Source organism: Calliopsis andreniformis, chromosome 2 (assembly GCF_051401765.1).
Source record: "Calliopsis andreniformis isolate RMS-2024a chromosome 2, iyCalAndr_principal, whole genome shotgun sequence".
Classification (NCBI taxonomy): Eukaryota; Metazoa; Arthropoda; class Insecta; order Hymenoptera; family Andrenidae; genus Calliopsis; species Calliopsis andreniformis.
The window spans coordinates 10,647,429-10,666,643 of record NC_135063.1 but is presented as its reverse complement, the minus strand read 5'-3'; the positions used below and the strand labels follow the sequence as shown (position 1 = coordinate 10,666,643).

Here is a 19,215-nt window from a genome sequence, read left to right as displayed (position 1 = left end):
TTAAATACTCGTCTCTCTTAAAACATACAAAATCATAGAACACGGTTTGGTTCCTCGACAATGTATGATCTGTTGTGTGTCCTGTGTGTACGTAGCTTTGTGATATATGTCTCGATCGTGTCTGATTCTGTGTGACATGTCCATACCTACCTTGGTCCCTTTTTTTCACCTACCCTCTATATCACCTCAATCCTATACAACCCTACCTCCATTTATGAACCTCTCGTTCCAAGATCGCTTTTCCACATCATTTGTCCCCTATTCCTTTCTCTCCCACATTACCCGACCATCGTCATTGCGTCCTCAGGTCGCCCTAACCGTCACCGTTCCCGTCCGTCCCGTCACTGGCAATCGCATACGTTGATAGCAAGAATACTCACCCACAACTTGTTCCAGGTGCTCGGCTTCGATCGAAACGCTCGCTAACTTCGCGAAAGGTATTACAGACTCGGGCAGTTCTGACTCTATCTCACCAGCAGTCAGGTGTTCGGTCACAATAACACCTTGTTGAATCTCTTCTACACCCCTAGCAGTCTTGCCTTCTGGCTTGGTCACTTTGAATTCGGACGCCACGTCCTCAGGCTGTATTTCAGTCTTTAGGGCCACCTCTCGTTTGACAATATCAGGCTGAGCTGAGGCCTCCTTCGCCACACCTTTTATTACTTCCTTAGCTTCTTGTTCTGTGGCGGTCACCTGTATCACCTCGACACTCTCTGACACTCGGAAGGAGACTTCAGCTGTGGCTGGTTTACTCGGTTTCTCTACCACCAGGGCACTCTCACTCTCCTGGGGAACTGGCTGTGATTGTTCTATGCTTTCGAATGGAATTTGCTCAGGTACCACCTGTTTGGACTCTGGTTTCGCTGATTCTGGTAATTCTCCAGTAGCGGAGGATGGAATGATTTGGGATGTCTGGGCAACCTGGATGCCCAGGAGACTTGGTTTAGCCATCTGTGCTGTTGGCTCGTCAGGTGTTGGGAGACCCGTTTCTGCCTCGCCGAACGCAACTTCTGAGATTGATAGTGACAGAAGTTCCTCCAGTTGTGGCTTACCCTTCTGTTCTTCTGGAGCCTTTGGTTTGGGAAGCTCCTCGGCGCTAGTCATTGTCAGGACCTCTGAGGTCTCTGCTACTTCTATGCTAGACATCTGTGGCAACGCCTTACGTTCTTTGGGTGCCTCTGGAGTTGGAAGTTCCTTCTCTGCTTCAGTAGAGACTACTTCAGAGACGGTGATGAAGCTCAACTCCTCCACGTCAGGCTTTCCTTTCTGTCCTTCTGGTTTCTCAAGTTTCTGTAATTCCTCGACGTTTGTGACTGTCAGTACTTCTGTCTTCTCTGCCACCTCTCTGCCTGTCATCTGCGGTTGAGCAATCTTCTCGCTTGGCTTCTCAGGTGATGGTAACGTGTCCTCTAGTTCATGGGACAACACTTGGGAGATTGTTAGTGAAGTTAGCTCATCTAGTCGCGGTTTTCCTTTCTGTTCTTCGGGGAGTACAGGCTTCTCCAGTTCTTCCACGTTGGACACTGTGAGAACCTGACTGGTTTCGGCAACCTCTCTTCCTGATAGGGCTGGTTTGGCAGTGACCTGGCTGGGAGCCATTGGACTCTCCAGAGTTTCTTCTGTCTCATGCGACACAGTTTGAGAAATAGTCAAGGAGGTTAATTCTTCTACGTTTGGTTTGCCTTTTTGCTCTTCTGGCGCCCGAGTTGTAGTCAGTTCTTCAGCGCTGATCATTGTTAGCACTTGCATGGTCTCTGCCACGTCACGACCAAATAGACTAGGCTGAGCTACCTTCTCGGTTGGTACTTCTGGGCTGGGTAACACATCTTCCATTTCAGTGGACACTGTCTGTGAAACGGACAAAGATACAAATTCTTCGAGACCTGGAACTCCTTTCTGCTCTCCAGGCTTCTTAGCCTCAGCTAAGGTATCTACATTGGACATAGTCAACACTTCCAGTGTCTCAGCTACATCTCTGCCTATCAGCTGTGGTTGTGCTTCTCTCTCTACAGGTACTTCAGGTGTAGGTAGTACGTCCTCAGCCTCTTGGGAAACTACTTGTGAAACAGTGAGAGGCGCCAGTTCCTCTACCTGTGGCCTACCTTTCTGTTCTTCGGGAGCTTTAGGTGCTACTAGCTCTTCAGCACTGGCTACTGTCAGTACCTGCATGGTTTCAGCGACGTCTCTACCCAGTAAGCTGGGCTGAGCTGTCTTTTCTTTTGGAACTTCAGGGACAGGCATTGCCTCCTCTGCTTCACCAGAGATTACATGTGAGACTGTCAAAGGTGTCAGTTCATCCACTTTTGGTTTTCCTTTCTGTTCTTCAGGTCGTAACAGCGTGAGGTCTTCTGCCTCAGTTATAGTCGTCACTTGAGACGTTTCTGCAGCCTCTCTGCCCAGAATATTAAAATCTGCTTTCTGATCTTTGGGAGCAGCTTTCAGGGTCAAGATATCCTCTGCTTCGTTAGATATTACTTCACTCACTGCTACGGAAGTCATCTCTTCTACTTCCACTGTGCCTTGTTGTTCCTTCAGTTGAGTTACTTTCTCGAAAGTTTCAGTGGTAGCTGCAGTGATGACCTGCAGAACTTCAGGAGCCTCTCTGCCAGTCAGGCTAGGTTGAGCTTGTTGTTCCTTTGGAGCCACTGCTGCTGGCAGAACGTCTTCGATTTCATTGGAAACCACTTCGGTGACTGTGACAGTGCTCAGTCCTTCAAGTTGGGGTTTACCCTTCTGCTCTTCTGGTTTAAACTTCCCTTCGAAGGTTTCTTCACGCTCACCCACAGTTGTTTCCGTCTTCACTGCCGTTTCTATGACTGTTTGGGTCATGGTCGCTTGGGAAGACACTCGCTTCTCCTCCTGAATCTCCTGGATGCTCTGTATGCTTTCTACCATAGATCCCATAATAGTTTCAAGAAGACTGATGTCCTGAGTAGCTTTCACTTCCTCGCGCTTAGGAGCAACATCGAAGACAGTCTCCTTGTCTTCTGTGATCGTCTCGGAGACCTGAAGAGACTTCACCTTCTCGATGTCAATGTCTGCTTTCTGGGTTTGAGGTTTGAATACTCCTTCGAAGGTCTTCTCGCTCTCTTCAACTATGTTCTCGTTGACAATGATACTCTCGAAGGTGTCTTGACCAGGAGTAGCCACTTGAGGCTGCATGCTTAGTTCTTTGACCTTATCTGGAACGTCTACTCGAGACTCTACCATGGTCGTTTCTAGGATATTGCGTTCTGTGATGATAGTACTGGTGGCTGTCTGCGAAGCTTCTAACTGTTTCTCTTTCAACAAGGATTCCACCTCAGCTGATGTCACTTCTGTCACAGACAATCCATGGCCTTCTTCGAACGTTGGCACAGCGGTAGAAGAAACTGTTTTAGGGTACTTGTCGAAAACACCTTCACTCTCAGCACTTGGAGTCTCTTCAACAATGATGGGTTCCAAAGCTTCTTGCTTAGGATGAGCCTTAACCTCGTGTTTCTCCAGCGGCTGAACGGATCCAGTGCTCTGATCGATGAACACCTGGGCTGTCTGAGCGACGTCCATTCCAACCTTCGTCAGCGTCACTTCTGCCTTGTTTTCTTCATACTTCTGCACTGTCATGGTATCCTCCTTATCCTGGGTGATGACTTGAGCGACAGTGACGCTCTTTCCTTCTACGAAGCTAACTTTGGCGCTGTGTTCATCCAGCTTCAGTTTGTCTTCGAATATCATACTGTGTTCTTGAGGAACAGTCTCGCTGATATCAACGCTTTCTAGTGTTGTTTGTGTCGGGTGCGCTTCGAAAGTTGCTGGCTGTGGTGCTTGAGGAACCTCTCCGAGTCCTTCTCTCAAATTGACCTCCATCTGTTCTGCAACTTCCTTACCCTCCATTGCTGGTTTCGCTACCTCTTCTCGAGGCTTCCTCATTTCTGATAACTCAGCTTCTACGTCCTGGGTAGTGGTAGCCTCTGTGATAGCGATGAACCTATTCTCATCTACTGTCACGCGAGCGCTGGTCTTCTGCATGGTTATTTCTTCAACCTTGTCCACTTCCTTCTCTGCCAAGATCTGCTCTGTCGTCTCGATGGTCTCAAAAGGCTTCTGGCCTACTTGAGCAGTAGCTGTCGCTGGCTTCACGATTTCTATCTCTCCTGTACTCTGTTCCGGAATAACCTCTGACATCTCTGGAACTTCATGACCAGAAACAATAGCTGGAACTGCAGATCGAGTTTTCTCTTCCTGGACTGTCTTCAGCACGTCTTCCTTGTCAGCCACGCTAACTTCCGTGACAGTAGTGACACGCTTACCTTCTTCTATAGACACATCTATTGTCTGTACAGTTGGCTTGAATTTACCCTCGAAGATGTTCTCCTGGTCTTGGACGATATCTTCTGTCACTGTGATACTCTGATAGACTTCCTGAGTTGACTGTGCTTTCTTTGTATCCGGTTTTTCTATGGTCACTTCAGCAACAGAGTCTTCAATGGAGACGGTTGTCGTCTCAGCGATAGCATGAGTGGTATCTAAGCCAACAGAAGCTGCGTGCTTCGAAGGCTGTTCCTCAGCTACATAAAGTGATTCTTTGTCAGCGAGAGTCACTTGAGCTACTGTCACTATATTTCTTCCTTCTTCAAGGTCCACAATTGCTTTTCTATCCTCTGGCATTTGGCCTGGAACGAACTTGTCCTCGCTTTCCTGGACAACAGTTTGCGACTCTATCAGTGGTACAAATGGTATATGCTCTGGCATGGCTGTAGCTTGAGACGGTTTTTCTTCCATAAAATCACCTGTGCTGAAGTCAACCACCTGCATGGTAGTCTCAGCGACAACGTGACCAGATTCCAAAGTCTTGCCTGCAGTTCTCATCTCAGGTAGTTCTTTGGTTTTGTATTCTTCTTCTTTGTCCTCCAAAATTACTGTAGACACTTGTATGCTCTGCTCCTCCACCACAGATAAATCTGCAAGGGCTTGCAGAGGCGTTTTGTCCTTGGTTAATAGTCCCTCAGCCTCAGTAGCTTGCGTTTCCGAGCTGATCACAGCTTCAAGAGGAATATTCGATGGCACTGCAGAAGCAGACACTGGCTTCAGCTCTTCCAATGTTCCTGCACTAGAGTCTACAGTGACTTCAGTCTTCTCTGCAATCACGTGGCCAGCAAACTGTACACTGGCTTGTTTCTCAGATGGCTTTTCAGGAATTTGAAGAATGTCTTCCTTGTCAGCAGGGATTTCAGTGGTGGTCGTTGCGCTGATGATTTCACTGACAGATACTTCAGCCTTGTTGGTAATTACTGGTTTGTCAGTGAACTCCTTTTCAGTCTCTGTTACTATGGTCTCAGTCTGCACAATGCTCTCAAATGGCAATCTTTCTTCCTTCGCAGAGAAAGATGCAGGTGTTGGTACAGTTAGATCTCCAGAGACAGCAGCTGGTGTGACCTCCATTAGCTGCGCAACTTTATGTGCATCGAAGCTGAGAGTAGCTTGTTCACCTTGGATCTCTAGCTTCTTGAAGTACTCCTTCTCCTTATCTGAAGCTATGGTCTCAGTCACTGTGACTCCAATGCCTTCTTCGAAGGAAACGTCAACTACCTTCGTGTCAGGTTGAACAAAGTCCTCCATTGGCTTCTCCAAGTCACCAGGAGCGGTCTCAGACGCTATCACACTGTGGAAGGTGATGTGATCAGTAGTAGCTGTTGCAGTGGTCGTTTCTTCGCGCTTGAATTCGCCTACATTGTCAGTAGCAGTGGTTTCACTAGCCTGAGCTACTATATGAGTTGGGATGTCATAGCTGGCAGACTTGGTTTCCGGTTTCTCCGCCTCTGGTAGAGAACTCTCTTTGTCCTCAGCCGTCACAGCTGAGACAATCAAACCCTCTCCCGTCACGAACTCAAGAGTAGCTTTCTTGTCTGTAGGCTTAACCTCACTAAATGGTGCTTCAGTTTCTCTTGTTTGCACCTCTTCGGCAATCGCTGCTTCGATGGGCAGTATCGTAGTCTTTGGTTTGGCTTCTGGGATGGTTTCACTTGGCAGCTCGCTTAAGCCAGTATCACTGAGAATTTCAAACTTGGAAGCAACTCCCTGTGTCTCAATGTCCACAGTAGCTTCCACTCCCTTAGGCTTCTCCTGTCCAGTGAATACTCCTTCCTTGTCCTCAGGATAGGTCATACCGACAACTATACCTTCTCCTTGCTCAAAGACGACATCAACCTTCTTGGTATCAGGCTTCACATCTTCCTGCAGAGGAGACTCCTTCTCAGACACTGAAATTTCTGTCTGCTCAACGACTTCCAGACCACTCTGTTGTTGGCTAGCATGTTCTTCCTTCGCCTTCTCTTCTTTCAAAATATTGATATTACTCGCAAGAATCGTCTCCTGCATCTCAGCTACCTCATGGCCACTCGTGATACCCAAAGTGACTGTTCTCTCTTTAGGCTGGTCCTCAACGTCGAGCTTTTCTTCCTGGAGGACACTCATAACTTCTGTAACTGTAAGCTTTTCTGTCTTCGAGCAAATCTCTACGTCAGCGCTTTGCACAGCTGGCAGAACATCGGCCTCTCTAATCTTCTCCGTCTCAGCAATGTTAGTTTCGGTGACAATTAGTTCTTCCAATGCGTCACGTTGAGGAATGGCTATTCCTGACTTGGGCTGATCGATACTCATGTCAGCAGCGCTTTGCTCAACCAGTGTTTCCGATTTCAATGCAACCGTGTGGCCAGACACCAGAGGCTGAGCTGTGTAGTCCTGTGGTTTGGCATCAGGGCTGTAGACGTTTTCACGATCGTGTGGGATCACTTCTAACACAGTGGCACCAGGTCTAGGTTCTGTCAATTCTACAACTGCTGTTTTTCCGTCTGGTTTCACGTCAGTTCTGTACACATCTTCCTTTTCTGCGATTTCCTGCATCGCTACAGTAACACTTTCCAGGGGAACATGCGAAGGTTGAGCTACTCCTGAAGCAGGTTTCTCTTCTGGAACATATTCTCCTGTTGGAGAATGCGTTCTAACTTCTTCAACCTCTGTGGCCACTTGCGTCGTGAACTCCGTGCTAGCATAGGCTCCTTTCACTTCAGAAATCTCAGTGTACTCAGCTTCTTTCTCACTAGCGATCACCATGGTGGTATGGACACTTTCAATCTCATCCATAGCAATCTCAGCTACCTTGGACTCGGGAACCTTGTCCTTCTGCACTGGAGCTAGGTCCTCGGCTACCACAGTCTCACCTACGACTGTCTCCTGTAAGCTAATGGGTTCTATCTTTGCAATGCCAGACGCTGGAACTTCCTTAGTGACCTCTCCTAGATTGTCCTCTGGCTGCGTCATCTCAACTTCCAATGAGACAACTGGATGCGTTGGTACTGTCTTTCCTTTGTGAGATTCTGGCATCTCGAAGACCTTCAGGTCTGCTTCTTTTTCTATCGAAGTGGTTTGGAACACTTCGACGCCTCTGACAGCGTCGTAGCTGGTTTCCACTATACGTTCTTCAGGTTTAACCATTTCTTCCATTTTTTCCTCGCGGTCGTGGGTCAGAGTCTCTTGAACCACCTTTGCTTCTGTTAGCTGTACAGATATTGTTCCACTTTCTTGAACATACTTCAGTTCCTCTTTGAAGTCTGATGGGTAGTCTGCTGTCTGGACCTCTGACACCAGCACATACTCCTCTGGCCTGATGGATGTCTCAGCCAGCATCTTAGTTGGTTTTTGATCTGGTTGGTAGATTCCTTCAGACTCTTGAACGATAGTGCTCGAGATAGATCCAATTTCCAATGAAGATATCGATGTTTCAGCTGTCTTCGTTGCTGGCTTCTCGCCTGGTTGATAATCTCTCTCTTTTTCAGAGGGCACAGTCTCCACCGTCACAGCAGATGGAATTTCGATGATGTTTAGATCAGCTACGACCTGCTTCGTCTCCTCTATGGTTAAATCAGCTTCAGTGTCCTGGGTCTGAACAGTGGACACTGACACTCCTTCTAGCAGAGTAACATTAGTCGTAGCTTCAAATGTGTCCACTTTTCGTTCCGAAACAAACACTCCCTCGCTCTCCTGGATCACATCCTGTTGAATAATAGCTGTCTCATTACCATAGGAGATGCCAACCTGTGCCTTTTGACTTGGAGGCAGCTTTCCTGGCACATACTCCCCTTCCTTCTCAGGAGCATGCATTTCTTCAGTGACTCGTTGTTTCTGCGATATTATAGTCTGCGTGGCAATCTCAGTAGGAACTATCAACTCAGGATAATACTTTCCTGGCTTATCTTCTGCACGAACCTCCTCGACAACTAGTGGCTCAACCGCAGTAACGTTGACTCTAGGCTTAGTGGGTACAGTCTTCATAGGTTCTAGCTTGTCTTCGGCTAAACCTTCTTGTACTTCATACACAGAGAGTCCAACTTGTGGCAAGATGGTGTCTTCAGCTTTGACAGCCATGGGGGACACAAAGTCTTCTGTTGGTACTTCCTTCTGATTAACCATTGTCTCATAGACAGTGGTGGCTTCCTGAAGAGTCACGCTGACGTCTGCTGTCCTACTCAGCTCCTGTTTGGTTATAGCCAAGCTTGACACACCTGCGTCATTGGTCAGCGTTTCACTGACAACTATACCTTCTGATGGGACAATTGCAGGTGTAGCTTCATAAGATGTCGGCTTGAAGGTGTCTGAAAATTCACCTGTGGAGGCTTGAACAGTTGTCTCTGTGGTGGAATAGGGCTCCACTGGTGCTATCGAAAGGGATGCTTTGCGTTCGACTGGCTTGATCTGGCTAATATCATCGATCTCTTTCTCCTGGACTGGTACCAAGTGTTCTGTTAAAGGAGTTATAACATCCATCGTCAACTTTGCTTTCTCCAGTTCAGGTCTCCCAGGAGCTTGCTCGATGGTACGATCTAGGGGTACCACTTGGTGGCGTTGGCTGGATACATTTAATACGATAGATGGCATAGACTTGTCTTCCTTCACTTCGAACTCTTCGATCTCTTCTAATTCAACCTCGTCACGACCAATCTGTGGCCGCTTGGGCTTCAACTCTTTCCTGACCTTTTCTATTATTTCTTCTTCCTCTTCTACATCCACCTCTTTCTCTAAATCATCGCGTTTCTTTTGTTTTTGAGTCAGCCTGCCCTTCCTGTCTGTCTCAACGACTACCGTTTCAATCTCTTCCTCGACCTCCTCCACGTCCTTTCGCTTCCTCTTCTCCTTTTCCGTTTCCTCGACCTCCTCGATCTCTACAACCTGAACCCCCTCGTCCCTATCTTCCTTTCTTTCTTCGATCTGTTCCCTCGGTTTTCTGTCTTTTCGTTCGCGCAGTGTTGTGTGTGCCTGCCGTGTGTCCTCGTATTCTGTGGAAAGTATGTGAGAATTTTCGTGTGAATCAACGCGAGTGTGCACGACGGCCACCACGCTTCTCGCTTTCGCATACGCTAGTAAAGTGGAACAACAAAACCATTCCTTTTCAGACTTCATGCGACGAGCCACTTGAGCGGATGCGACTTGCTAAAGACAAGAATTCGTGCTTTCAACGAAACAAGATTCAACCACCTACGAACAGTGCGAACGAGCTTTTGTGGAGATTAAGAAAACAAAAATTAAAGAAAAAGGGATGAAAATAAAGTGGATGCTGGAGAACAGCGAACAAAGTGTGAACAGCGGTGTATCGGTTTCTACGCGGCTTCCAAAGGTATCGTACATCGCCGTTTTATTGTATAATTGGTGAACAATTAAGTGTTTGATCACGACTGAGTTTGCAAAATGTACGAGAAGGGAAATACTGTATTTTTACTGAAGATTGAATTACGATGTCTCTGGAATGTTTTGCGGTATACAGAGTGCGGTGTTGCAGAGTCGCAGGCACTAGGGCATGCGTTGTTTAATATCAAGTAGTGCATGTGTAAATATTGTGTAGTAATACTGACAAATAAATAAAGGAATAAATAAAATTAAGAAAAAGGCCGGCCAGAAGTCAAACCAACATGAACACAAAAGAAAAGAGATGCTTGTCTGTTACACATCGTGCTTGGCTAATAAAACAAATAAAAATAAACAGAAAAAGTCAACCTCTCTTTTAATCGCTCATTACCATTTGTTATATAAATATATTTATGTGAGTGTGTAATTTGAATGTGTAACAGTAACAAGTATACAAATTGCATGTGAAAACCACAAATTGCATTCAACAATGATGGCTACTAAAAAGTGTCGAAAAACCATATACCTATATGCATTAGAAACCATGAAATATTACATTCTTCTCGTTTGTGAGCCTTCTTGTGCTAATAAATTTTAAAATGACCATTACTTTCGTCTAAAATCACTCAAAGATATTCCCCCCATTATGTAGATGTAAAAACCCGAAGTCAAAAAATTATAACTAGTGATGGGGTTTATTAAACACCATAGAGGGACATAGCCCCTAAACATAAATCACTAACTAATTTAATTCCTGTTATGTATAAAACTCAAATTCAAAGTCACTTCAACGAGAGAATTATTTCATGGTTCCCTTAAAAAATTCAATATACGAGGAATGATTTAAACTAATGGAATGATGCAGCGAAAACTCATGAGAATTTTACTATCAAACTTAATGACACACGTGAACAGAAGCGCAAATGAAATTCTACTTACATCGAAACTGCGTTAGACAGCGCGAGGCTCGTAAACACGAAGCGTTGAGTTTGGATACTGGATTGGATTGCGATTATTTATGGGTAGGTTGATCAAATTTACAGGAAGTCAAAGGGACGTTAGAACCAAAGGGATACGGCGCGTGGAAAGCATAGCGGCTTAAGCAGAAAATTTTTTACTGCTATTATTCGATCAAGTAAAGCTTCATGCATCTGAAAGAATAATAAAATACAATCATTACGTAGAGACCGTATCGTGTGATCAGCATACGCGCATACTTTGCAAATCTATTTCTTTATTTTTCACTTTTTTTCTCTAAACTATTAGTCGGCGTGAGCGAGCTAAACGCGAGATGAGTCTTCATTAAGAAATTAGATGATCTTCAAGCTCGTGATTCTAAACGAAACGATGAATGATGAACTTGGTATCCGTTCAGAATTACCACATTCAGTATAAGTCACTATATAATAAATCTTCAAACTAGTAACATTTAGTTTTTACGTAACAATAAATTTAAAAGTATTGAATGATTAAAGTATAAAAATAAAAAATTTCTTAATATAAGCTTGGGAATGTTGAACATTGAAATGCTAATAAGATTCAGAGAAAATACTGAAGAAAAGTGGAAATACTAAGACATTTTGATGTGGTGTCGACTGTTCGGACACTGAGGCTTATCTCGGAGATATAACAAGATATATTATTAATATTGCTCCCCATTCGTTAATCGAATGCACCGAAACACATTGCTTCAAACCTTTAATGTCTCGAATATCCTGCGTGCGGACGGCTTTTCTTTCGTCCCTCCTCTCTGCAATCAAAAAACCTTTCGTTTTCGTGGAAGTTTCAGGAATAGGAGGCAAAACACCAAAAAAGACGAAAGACACACATGGAATGTTATGGCACATTGCGAGAAAATCGTTTTATTCGATCAAAAAAACAAATGTACAATATACATCAAAATGATTCGCTAGTGGTTATATACGTATGTACAAAAAAATTCATGCTCATTCGATTTTTATATCCAGCTGTGAAGCCGCGAAATATTTACAGATTAAAAAAAATGTACAAATTATAAGTGTATAAGGCAGCCACGCAAGCACACACCAAAGTAAAAAATTTCTATAGTCTGGAAAAAGAGTTTGCAATGGACTCATAATGCTGCAAGTCCGTAGATTATTAATTGCTGTCGCGTTTCTTTTATTTTTACTTGAAACCTCACATCACGCAGTCTCGACTTACCCATGACATGGACCTCGGTTTTGCGGACGATATCCACCCGTTCCGTGACGTGTTCCTCCGTTTCAACCTGAAGAAGATTTCTCTTAAAATATGGAGTATTCGAAATAGTAAAGTACAGCCTATTTTCTATAAATAAAATATCAATTTCATGGGCATGAGTATTCTAATTCTATTGAGAATTGAGACATAGGAAGTCCCTCTACTGTCTTAAAAAATATTTAAAGAAAAAAGTTATCAAACTTTAATAATTTAATGTACTTATAAGGAGTTTATTTGGATCGCCAGTAGTACTAGTCAATAATAAGGACATCTATTCGCTTAAAAGTTGAAAGAAATTATTCTATGCATTTTCTAGAATACAAACAACATATGTCTTACTTCCGTGGCCTCTGTAACTTCCCAAGCACGCGGCCGGAAGTCCTCTGGGGCGAAGTGCGTGAGCACCTCCTCCACAGTGACGTGTTGCAGTTCGATCATCCTCATGAAGGCGCGGAAACCAACGGTGGCAGCCACAACGCTTTCATCGGTGGTAGTTTCCTCTGTAAGTACTTGAGTGATCAGAGGACCATGTCCCTCTCTCTCTACCAGCTGAACCAGAGCATTCTGTGCCTCTGGAGTCCTCAAAGCAGGGAAGTTGTCAGTCTTATACAGACTTTCATTGATCTCGTTAACAGAGACGCCTTGTCTGACCAGGAAACCAATAGTGGCCAGTTCTCGAAGAGGAGCCTCTCCAGGACCGAATTCCTTGGCGTGGAGGACCTCCATGATCTCCTCCACTTCTCTTGCGATATTCTCTTGTTGCCTCTGCACAACTTCCTCGATGGTAACTTCGTCTCTCACCTTCACTTTGTCAGTCTTCTTTTTCTTCTTTGGCTTCTCCTCGATGACCACCTCTCTTGGCTTCTCCTCGAATATCTCTTTTTCTGTTATCACTGTCTTCTTCGCCTTCCTCTGCTTCGTTTCTAATCGCTTCACTTCTTGCACGCTAGTTTCTGTGTGCACCTCCGATACAGAGACGGTCTGCAGAGTCTCTGACGTTATCTCAGCGCGGTCGACCAGCGATTCTACCATGAAATCGGGCGCCATGTCTTCGGTGGTTATTTCTGAGATGACTACCACCCCCTCACGTTCTTCTATTACTTTCTTTGCACGTTCCTCGGGCTTTGGTGCCAATTCGCGAGGCTTCTGATCGTCGATCTTTTTCAGGGATGCTGTTGCTTCTGTCATGACTGGTTCTTGAATTGGTACTATCTTCTTTGCCCGAGACACCTGTATTATTAATAAATTATTTGTTTGTGGAAGGTAAATGGAAAAAGTATACAAATTCAAATATGATGGTAAGTGTCTAATGCAAATTAGAAGATTAAGTTGGAGTAATGGTGGTGAGTGATTACCTCTGTGGGTTTCTCCTCGATGATCTCAGTCGATTCGAGTATTTGAGTTTCCTCGATGTCGACGATTTTTCTGAAAACAAATGAATGAATGAAAATATCCGCAGAACCTGTACAAGAATAATTAATAATAAATAATTCTACTAACTTCTCTTCAGGCTGTTCTTGAGGAGTCACCTTCTCCTTGTGAACCTCCTTCTTGTCCACCGTAACACGTTCTCCCTTTACTTTTTCTTTTGTAGTCTTAGCTTTCTTCAGCTCTGGCTTCTTTTTCTTATGTGGCTTCTCCTTCGGTTTAACTTCTACTACTTTCTCCTCGACGATCTCTTCTTCGTCTATGAACCTCGTCTCACCCGTTATATCTAAGATTGTCAAGGAACAATCGAATATTTTTAAAATATTTTTATTTCATTAATTCTAGTATTTTACCACTAATATATTCACCTGTAACGTGCAGTCTGGCTTTCGTGGTTGCCAGGCCGATTTCGCTGGTAGCTTTGCAGACATAAGTAGCGTCATCTTCTTCTGTCGCGTGCTGGATAACCACCGCTGTTTTCCTCTCTTCATCGTTGATGCGCACCTTCAGGTTCTCCGTGTTTTTGATCAGTTTATCGTTCTTTAACCACACAACGTCTGTAAATTTAAAAAAAAAAATTAAAAAAGAAAATTAAATTAATTGTACCAGATTACATCAATATGCAAATAAGATTTTTAACTAAAAAATGAGTTCACCGTACCTGGAGTAGGATTTCCTGAATAAGAGCACTCGAATATCACGCGTTCACCCTCCCTCGCATAAACGTCCGTTATCTCTTGAATGAATCGTGGTACAGATTGCGTGGCTGAAAATTAATACCGCGGCAAGTTAATTAAAAAACTAATTCCCAAGAAAAGATAAGCTTCCTTACTAATAAATTACCTGGTCCCCTGATTGATGATTACGTGACTAGCGTGACACCAATGTCAGTAATCTGATTAGCCAGAAAAAACAGAAAACAATGAACACACAGAAAAAATATACATGCAAAATAAAACACTTCCAACTAGATTAAAAAAAAAAATGTCAAATTGTTAGCAAGTCCACAACAATACCTGACATGGTGCCTCTTTCATCCTCACTGTGATGTTCGCTGGACATCTCGGATGTCGACATATTTCCAGCCAATCCAAGGTTTCCGCTACATTGACTCTCCAATAACAAAAATTCTTGCAGTTCCTCTTGACTATCTGCGGTATGTAACTGCTGGAAAGCCTCTAGATCAATTTCCCTAGGCTCCAGTGGATACATCTTTGGGTCCATCATCAGGTTCCCAAATCTCTGCTCTTTCGACGACCTCGCCACTGGGATTCTAGACTTTGGATAGGTGTGATACTTCCTAGCATGATCAAATTCCAACATGACCTCCACTGATCTCCCATGGTTCTCAGGAAGGATCTTACTGTGACCACTTCCGGTGGATGCTTCACTGTTCTCCTCGATGGGGGACAGGAAGAAGCCAGGTTCAGGAATATTCAGAAAATCGGAGTGCATTCGAGCCTGCGCTTTTTTCTCTGACCTCGGGGGCGGAAACTCGTCGAAATCTAAGACAATTTTTTTCTTTCTTTCAGTTCTCTGTAATTCCATCGATTCTTTGCTTCCTGTTGAAGCACTTTCCACACTTTTCTTTGCTCTACTAGCGACAGTGTTCTCGTTGATTTCTTCCTTCGATCTATTTCCTCTGGTCACCTTTGACCCAGTCATTTTATCAATAGAACTTAACTGTTTCGATTTGTCTGATCTTGTAGGCGAGGGAGAGTTAGATTTACTTATTTTTAGGTTCCTCTGTCTCTCACTCCCCAGAGATTCGGATACCTTCAAATATATTCCGCTCTTTGGAGAAGGTGACCTAGTCTTCAAGCTAGCATCAGAGCCAATGACGCTCCTTATTCTCATAGGTGAACATGTGGGTGACTTCCTTGGCGTCGTACTTTTTGAAACTTGCGACTTCGCCTTCTGATTACTGGCTGTCGTACTCGAGGTTTCAACTGCTTCCCTTTTCACTCTCACAGTTACAGTAGTCGACATCTTGGACTCTGCACTTTTCTTCGCTGCACCTTTTTCTTCAGAAGCCCTCTTCTTCGTCTCTTTACCGATCTTCTCAGACTTAGCCTTTTCAATAATTTTTCTAGTCTTCAACTTACTATCTTTCAGGTCAGAGGCATCCTCAATATTTTCTTCAGAAGTTTTCTCTGACTGAAAAGTCTGCTGCCTATCAGATACGTTCATCTCCCAAGAATACTCCGAAGTAATTTCCTGTTCGACATCCATTGAGTCCGAGTGTCTTCTGCTCAAGAAGAATCCCTTGGGGGAAACTTCTTCCTCTTCGAAGCACCTCTTACCTTCGTCGTCGATGTTCATCAGCGTTCTCGTCGACGAGAACTCGCTGATCATCGTCGAGCTGTCTCTCTGGGAGCTTTCATCCCTGATCGCTCGATCGTCGAGACTGTCCGTCGAGAAGCTGCACTCTGGCTCACTCAGCATGCAATCGATCCCGTCCGACTGACTCTTACCTTTCAGAGCTTCTTGCATCTCTTCCATGTGCGTGACCCATGACGGTTTTCTGTACTCCTTCGTTCCGAGGATTCCTAATTAATAGAGGAGAATTAGAAATATATCCCAACCTTCGGCTCTTTTAGTCCCACCATATAATTCAAGCATTCAATTTAGATTAGAGCATATATTTAATCTTCAAGTAGTTACGTGAAACATGTGAAATTATTGAGACCTCGACTGTTATGTTAACTAAGTATTAATAAAAATATAATATAACACAGAAGCTGAAGTGGAATATTTAATCAAGTTCACTAGAACAACATAAGGCCTTATGGAATAAATAAGAATATCAGAGTTGAAGTACTTGGCTGTTCAACGCAAGTACTCGGAGATTAAATTGATGAGACTCAAAGTGCCCAAAGTGTAAGCGAAGAAACGTCGGAGAAAAGAATATAAAAAAAGTGTAGGTGCAGGATGTGAGTGTTCAGTGTGAGTCTGACATGACAGGGGGATTTCGGGGACATATTAGGAAAGATTCCTGATGATGATTCCGATCGAAGAGCGCAGCTGAAAAGAACTCGTATCAAGCATATTAGCAAAGCTTTCACCACTGTTCGAGATTGTTGCTCGGTTGTTGCCAAGAGGTAGTTACCTTCTACCGACAGATAGGTCGTCGTGGTCGATACGCCGAGCGGATTGTGCGCCTCGTACACAATCTCGCCGGTGTCGTCTGGGTACGTTTCGGCGATCGTCAGCACCGATGTGCCATCCTCGAAATCCTCGATCTGGAATTCTTGTGATGGCACGATCTCCATGCCCTGCTTGTACCATTTTCCTTCTGGCTTCGGCTTGCCCTTGACCTTCACTTCCAGTCTGCATGCGAATAAAAAAAGAATTATGAAAAAATAAGTACGAAGTTACCAATAGCTTGCATGATCACTGTAAATGATATGCTGTCGTACCTGGTTAATTCTCCATCTTTGGTAGGAATTAACTGAGGAAGCTTTTTGATTATCTCTGGCGCAGATTCTTCCGTGTCTGTGTCGGACAGGGGAGTTTCCTGAAATAATTTGGGGAAGGAATAAAAATATGTAATACAACACTGGAGAATTGATATGTATTGCACAAGTTATTTTTTTTATATACCTTGGGAGATAAGAGATCTTCTTCCGAGCCACTTGGCCCTGTAGTCAGAGACGTCGCAATGATCGAGGATGCGATTTCCGAATCTGGTACATACTCGTACGCTAAAAATTGATCGCGTTATTAAATTGTTATGCTAAATCGATAGTAATTAAAAAAAGATCGCAATTTTTATTAAGAAAGGAAGACAATCTTCCAAGTAGCATATCATATTTACTGTTAAATTTGATCTACAGATAGTATAGTTACATATTAGTCTCAAGAATTATACCCCTATGCACTATTTCCCTTGTCTGACCACACACGGTCTGTTTCTACTTATCGAACGCCAGCAAAGAAAAGAAAGACTGATAGCAGAATTTTTGCAACTCTTACACTCACTACTTCTTTATCGTGATTTTACTACAACCTTGCCCAACCATAAAAAGTGTATTTGTTATATATTTATTTAAAACCCTTCCATAGTTACCTTCCACGATAAGCGACGACGTGCAAACTGCTTCGCCAACAGGATTCACGGCACGACAAGTGTATTCACCAGCATCTTCAGGGAACACCTCGGTAATAGCTAAACTACAGACGCCTTCGGTGTCCTGCACAATAGTAATCTCCTTGCCTTCTTTAATGGGTTTGTTGTCGTGGAACCACTCAACTCTGGGCGTGGGTTTTCCATGCACCACGCAAGTTAAGTTCGCACTTTCACCGTCCATGACCCTGACGGGTGATAATCTCTTGACGAACATCGGGGACACCAGCTCCACAGTCTCTTCCCACGGTGTATCCAGCATGTTTATGGTGGCAGTACAGGTGACAGATCCGCCAACATTCTCCGCGCGACAGGTGTACGTGCCAGCATATTCGGACTTGATTTCTTTTATCATCAGAATCGAACGATTCTCTTGTGTCACGATTCTCACCTGTGGCGTGGACTGAAATGAAAAAGGCTCTGTTGTATATTTATGTGCTATCAGAAATGTATATTCTGATCAGAAGTGAAATGAGAAACATGACACTGAAAATAGTAAAGACCTTTAAAATATATTGAATCTATAAAAGATAAGCATAGCCGAAAGATTCAGTAGAAAGGGCTGATTATATACCTCCAGAGGACGAGTCTCGTGGAACCATTGGAACGATGCCGTGGGATAAGACTCCACCTTCGCCTCCATGATAACGACCTCTCCTTCGGCAACAATCTGAGGTTGTATAGGCTCCACAAACCTTGGAGCTTTTACTTCATCAACCTTATCCTCACGTTCTTTCACCGTAACAGAGCCAGAGGTTCTCGCTTCACCTACGGGGTTCTCGACTCTAACTTCGTATTTCCCGCCATCTTTCTTCGTCACCTCAGGAATGAACAATTCAGCGGTATTTTCGTAGATATTAATCACACGTTTATCAGATGGCACAATTTCAGTTCCATTGCGGAACCACTTCACCTCGGGAGTCGGTTTGCTCTCGAAATCAGCAGATAATGTTAGAGGCTTGCCTAGCGTTGCTACCAAAGCTGGCAGAGGCCTGGTGATCCTTGGCGCCCTTAGAACTTCCGGTTTGCTGACCTTCACCACGTTGCTGATCACAAGATTTGCTCTGCACTCGGCTCGGCCGAACTTGTTCACCGCTCGAACGCGATATATTGTCTGATCCTCTGGTGTTGGTTCGAGTATGTGCAGTTTCGCTTCACCTGTCTCGGGGTTGAAGGTTATCTCTCTGCCCCGTTTTGGCTTAAGCTCCTGCTCACCGCGGTACCACTTTACTTCCGGCATTGGTGTTCCAGTGACCACACACTCGAGGAGAGCTGGTTTCTGCTCCTCGACCATCATTGGCTTGATGGGCGTTACGAAGTGAGGCGCGACGCCTTCTTCTTCTTTTTCTGGGGAAGAAAATGATATTAGAAGCTTGGTAGGAATTTGATGAGGGGTAGAACATGAAGCTTCATGCGGAAAATTCTTAGTGCGAAAGCATAAATCTTGTGTTTTCTTAAATATTAAAATTGTGGTCCTGTTAATTTGATGTACACTGCAAACGTAGAATTTTGGAATATTGTAATGCTATAGAGTTGTTCACAGGGGTAGCAGTTCACATAATGCTGGAAGTATTTCAGAATAAAAGTTCAAGAGTATCTCATAAGAAGGCAACTTATTTTGTGACTTTTGGAACTATGATATTACACAAAAAAAGAAGAAATATAAGATCTCTTCTACTTCTGCTCAAAGTATCCCTTAATATCTGTAATATCTGCTATGATACTCAAAAATTGAATATTCTGAATGAGTATAAAAAGCACACATTAAAGACAAACCAAACGTC

The 19,215-nt window shown here is 44.0% G+C and overlaps 2 protein-coding genes across 7 annotated transcripts in view; both read right to left on the bottom strand.

Moving 5' to 3' along the window:
* Sls (sallimus) overlaps positions 1 to 19,215 on the bottom strand; it is a 93,663-nt gene that overhangs the window by 25,687 nt on the left and 48,761 nt on the right. For 2 of the 6 annotated variants that reach the window (XM_076388118.1, XM_076388150.1), the window contains exons 41-54: positions 18,006 to 18,778; positions 17,375 to 17,834; positions 16,909 to 17,009; positions 16,725 to 16,822; positions 16,415 to 16,635; positions 15,780 to 15,854; positions 13,967 to 14,071; positions 13,674 to 13,862; positions 13,378 to 13,591; positions 13,233 to 13,302; positions 12,217 to 13,107; positions 11,839 to 11,905; positions 11,354 to 11,407; positions 381 to 9,311 (exon numbers count right to left, since the gene is read on the bottom strand). In XM_076388118.1, the coding sequence (XP_076244233.1) occupies positions 381 to 9,311; positions 11,354 to 11,407; positions 11,839 to 11,905; positions 12,217 to 13,107; positions 13,233 to 13,302; positions 13,378 to 13,591; positions 13,674 to 13,862; positions 13,967 to 14,071; positions 15,780 to 15,854; positions 16,415 to 16,635; positions 16,725 to 16,822; positions 16,909 to 17,009; positions 17,375 to 17,834; positions 18,006 to 18,778 (12,249 nt within the window). Of the gene's footprint in view, positions 1 to 380; positions 9,312 to 10,661; positions 10,809 to 11,353; positions 11,408 to 11,838; positions 11,906 to 12,216; positions 13,108 to 13,232; positions 13,303 to 13,377; positions 13,592 to 13,673; positions 13,863 to 13,966; positions 14,072 to 15,779; positions 15,855 to 16,414; positions 16,636 to 16,724; positions 16,823 to 16,908; positions 17,010 to 17,374; positions 17,835 to 18,005; positions 18,779 to 19,215 lie in introns of those variants that run through there. The other 4 variants (XM_076388140.1, XM_076388159.1, XM_076388167.1 and 1 more) reach the window with 3 other exon arrangements.
* LOC143187122 (uncharacterized) lies at positions 14,149 to 15,772 on the bottom strand. Its single transcript, XM_076391123.1, has 2 exons — positions 14,322 to 15,772; positions 14,149 to 14,200 (listed from the first exon to the last, which is right to left on the bottom strand). The coding sequence occupies exons 1-2, from the start codon at positions 15,748 to 15,750 to the stop codon at positions 14,193 to 14,195; spliced, it is 1,437 nt and encodes a 478-aa protein (XP_076247238.1). The 5' UTR covers positions 15,751 to 15,772; the 3' UTR covers positions 14,149 to 14,192.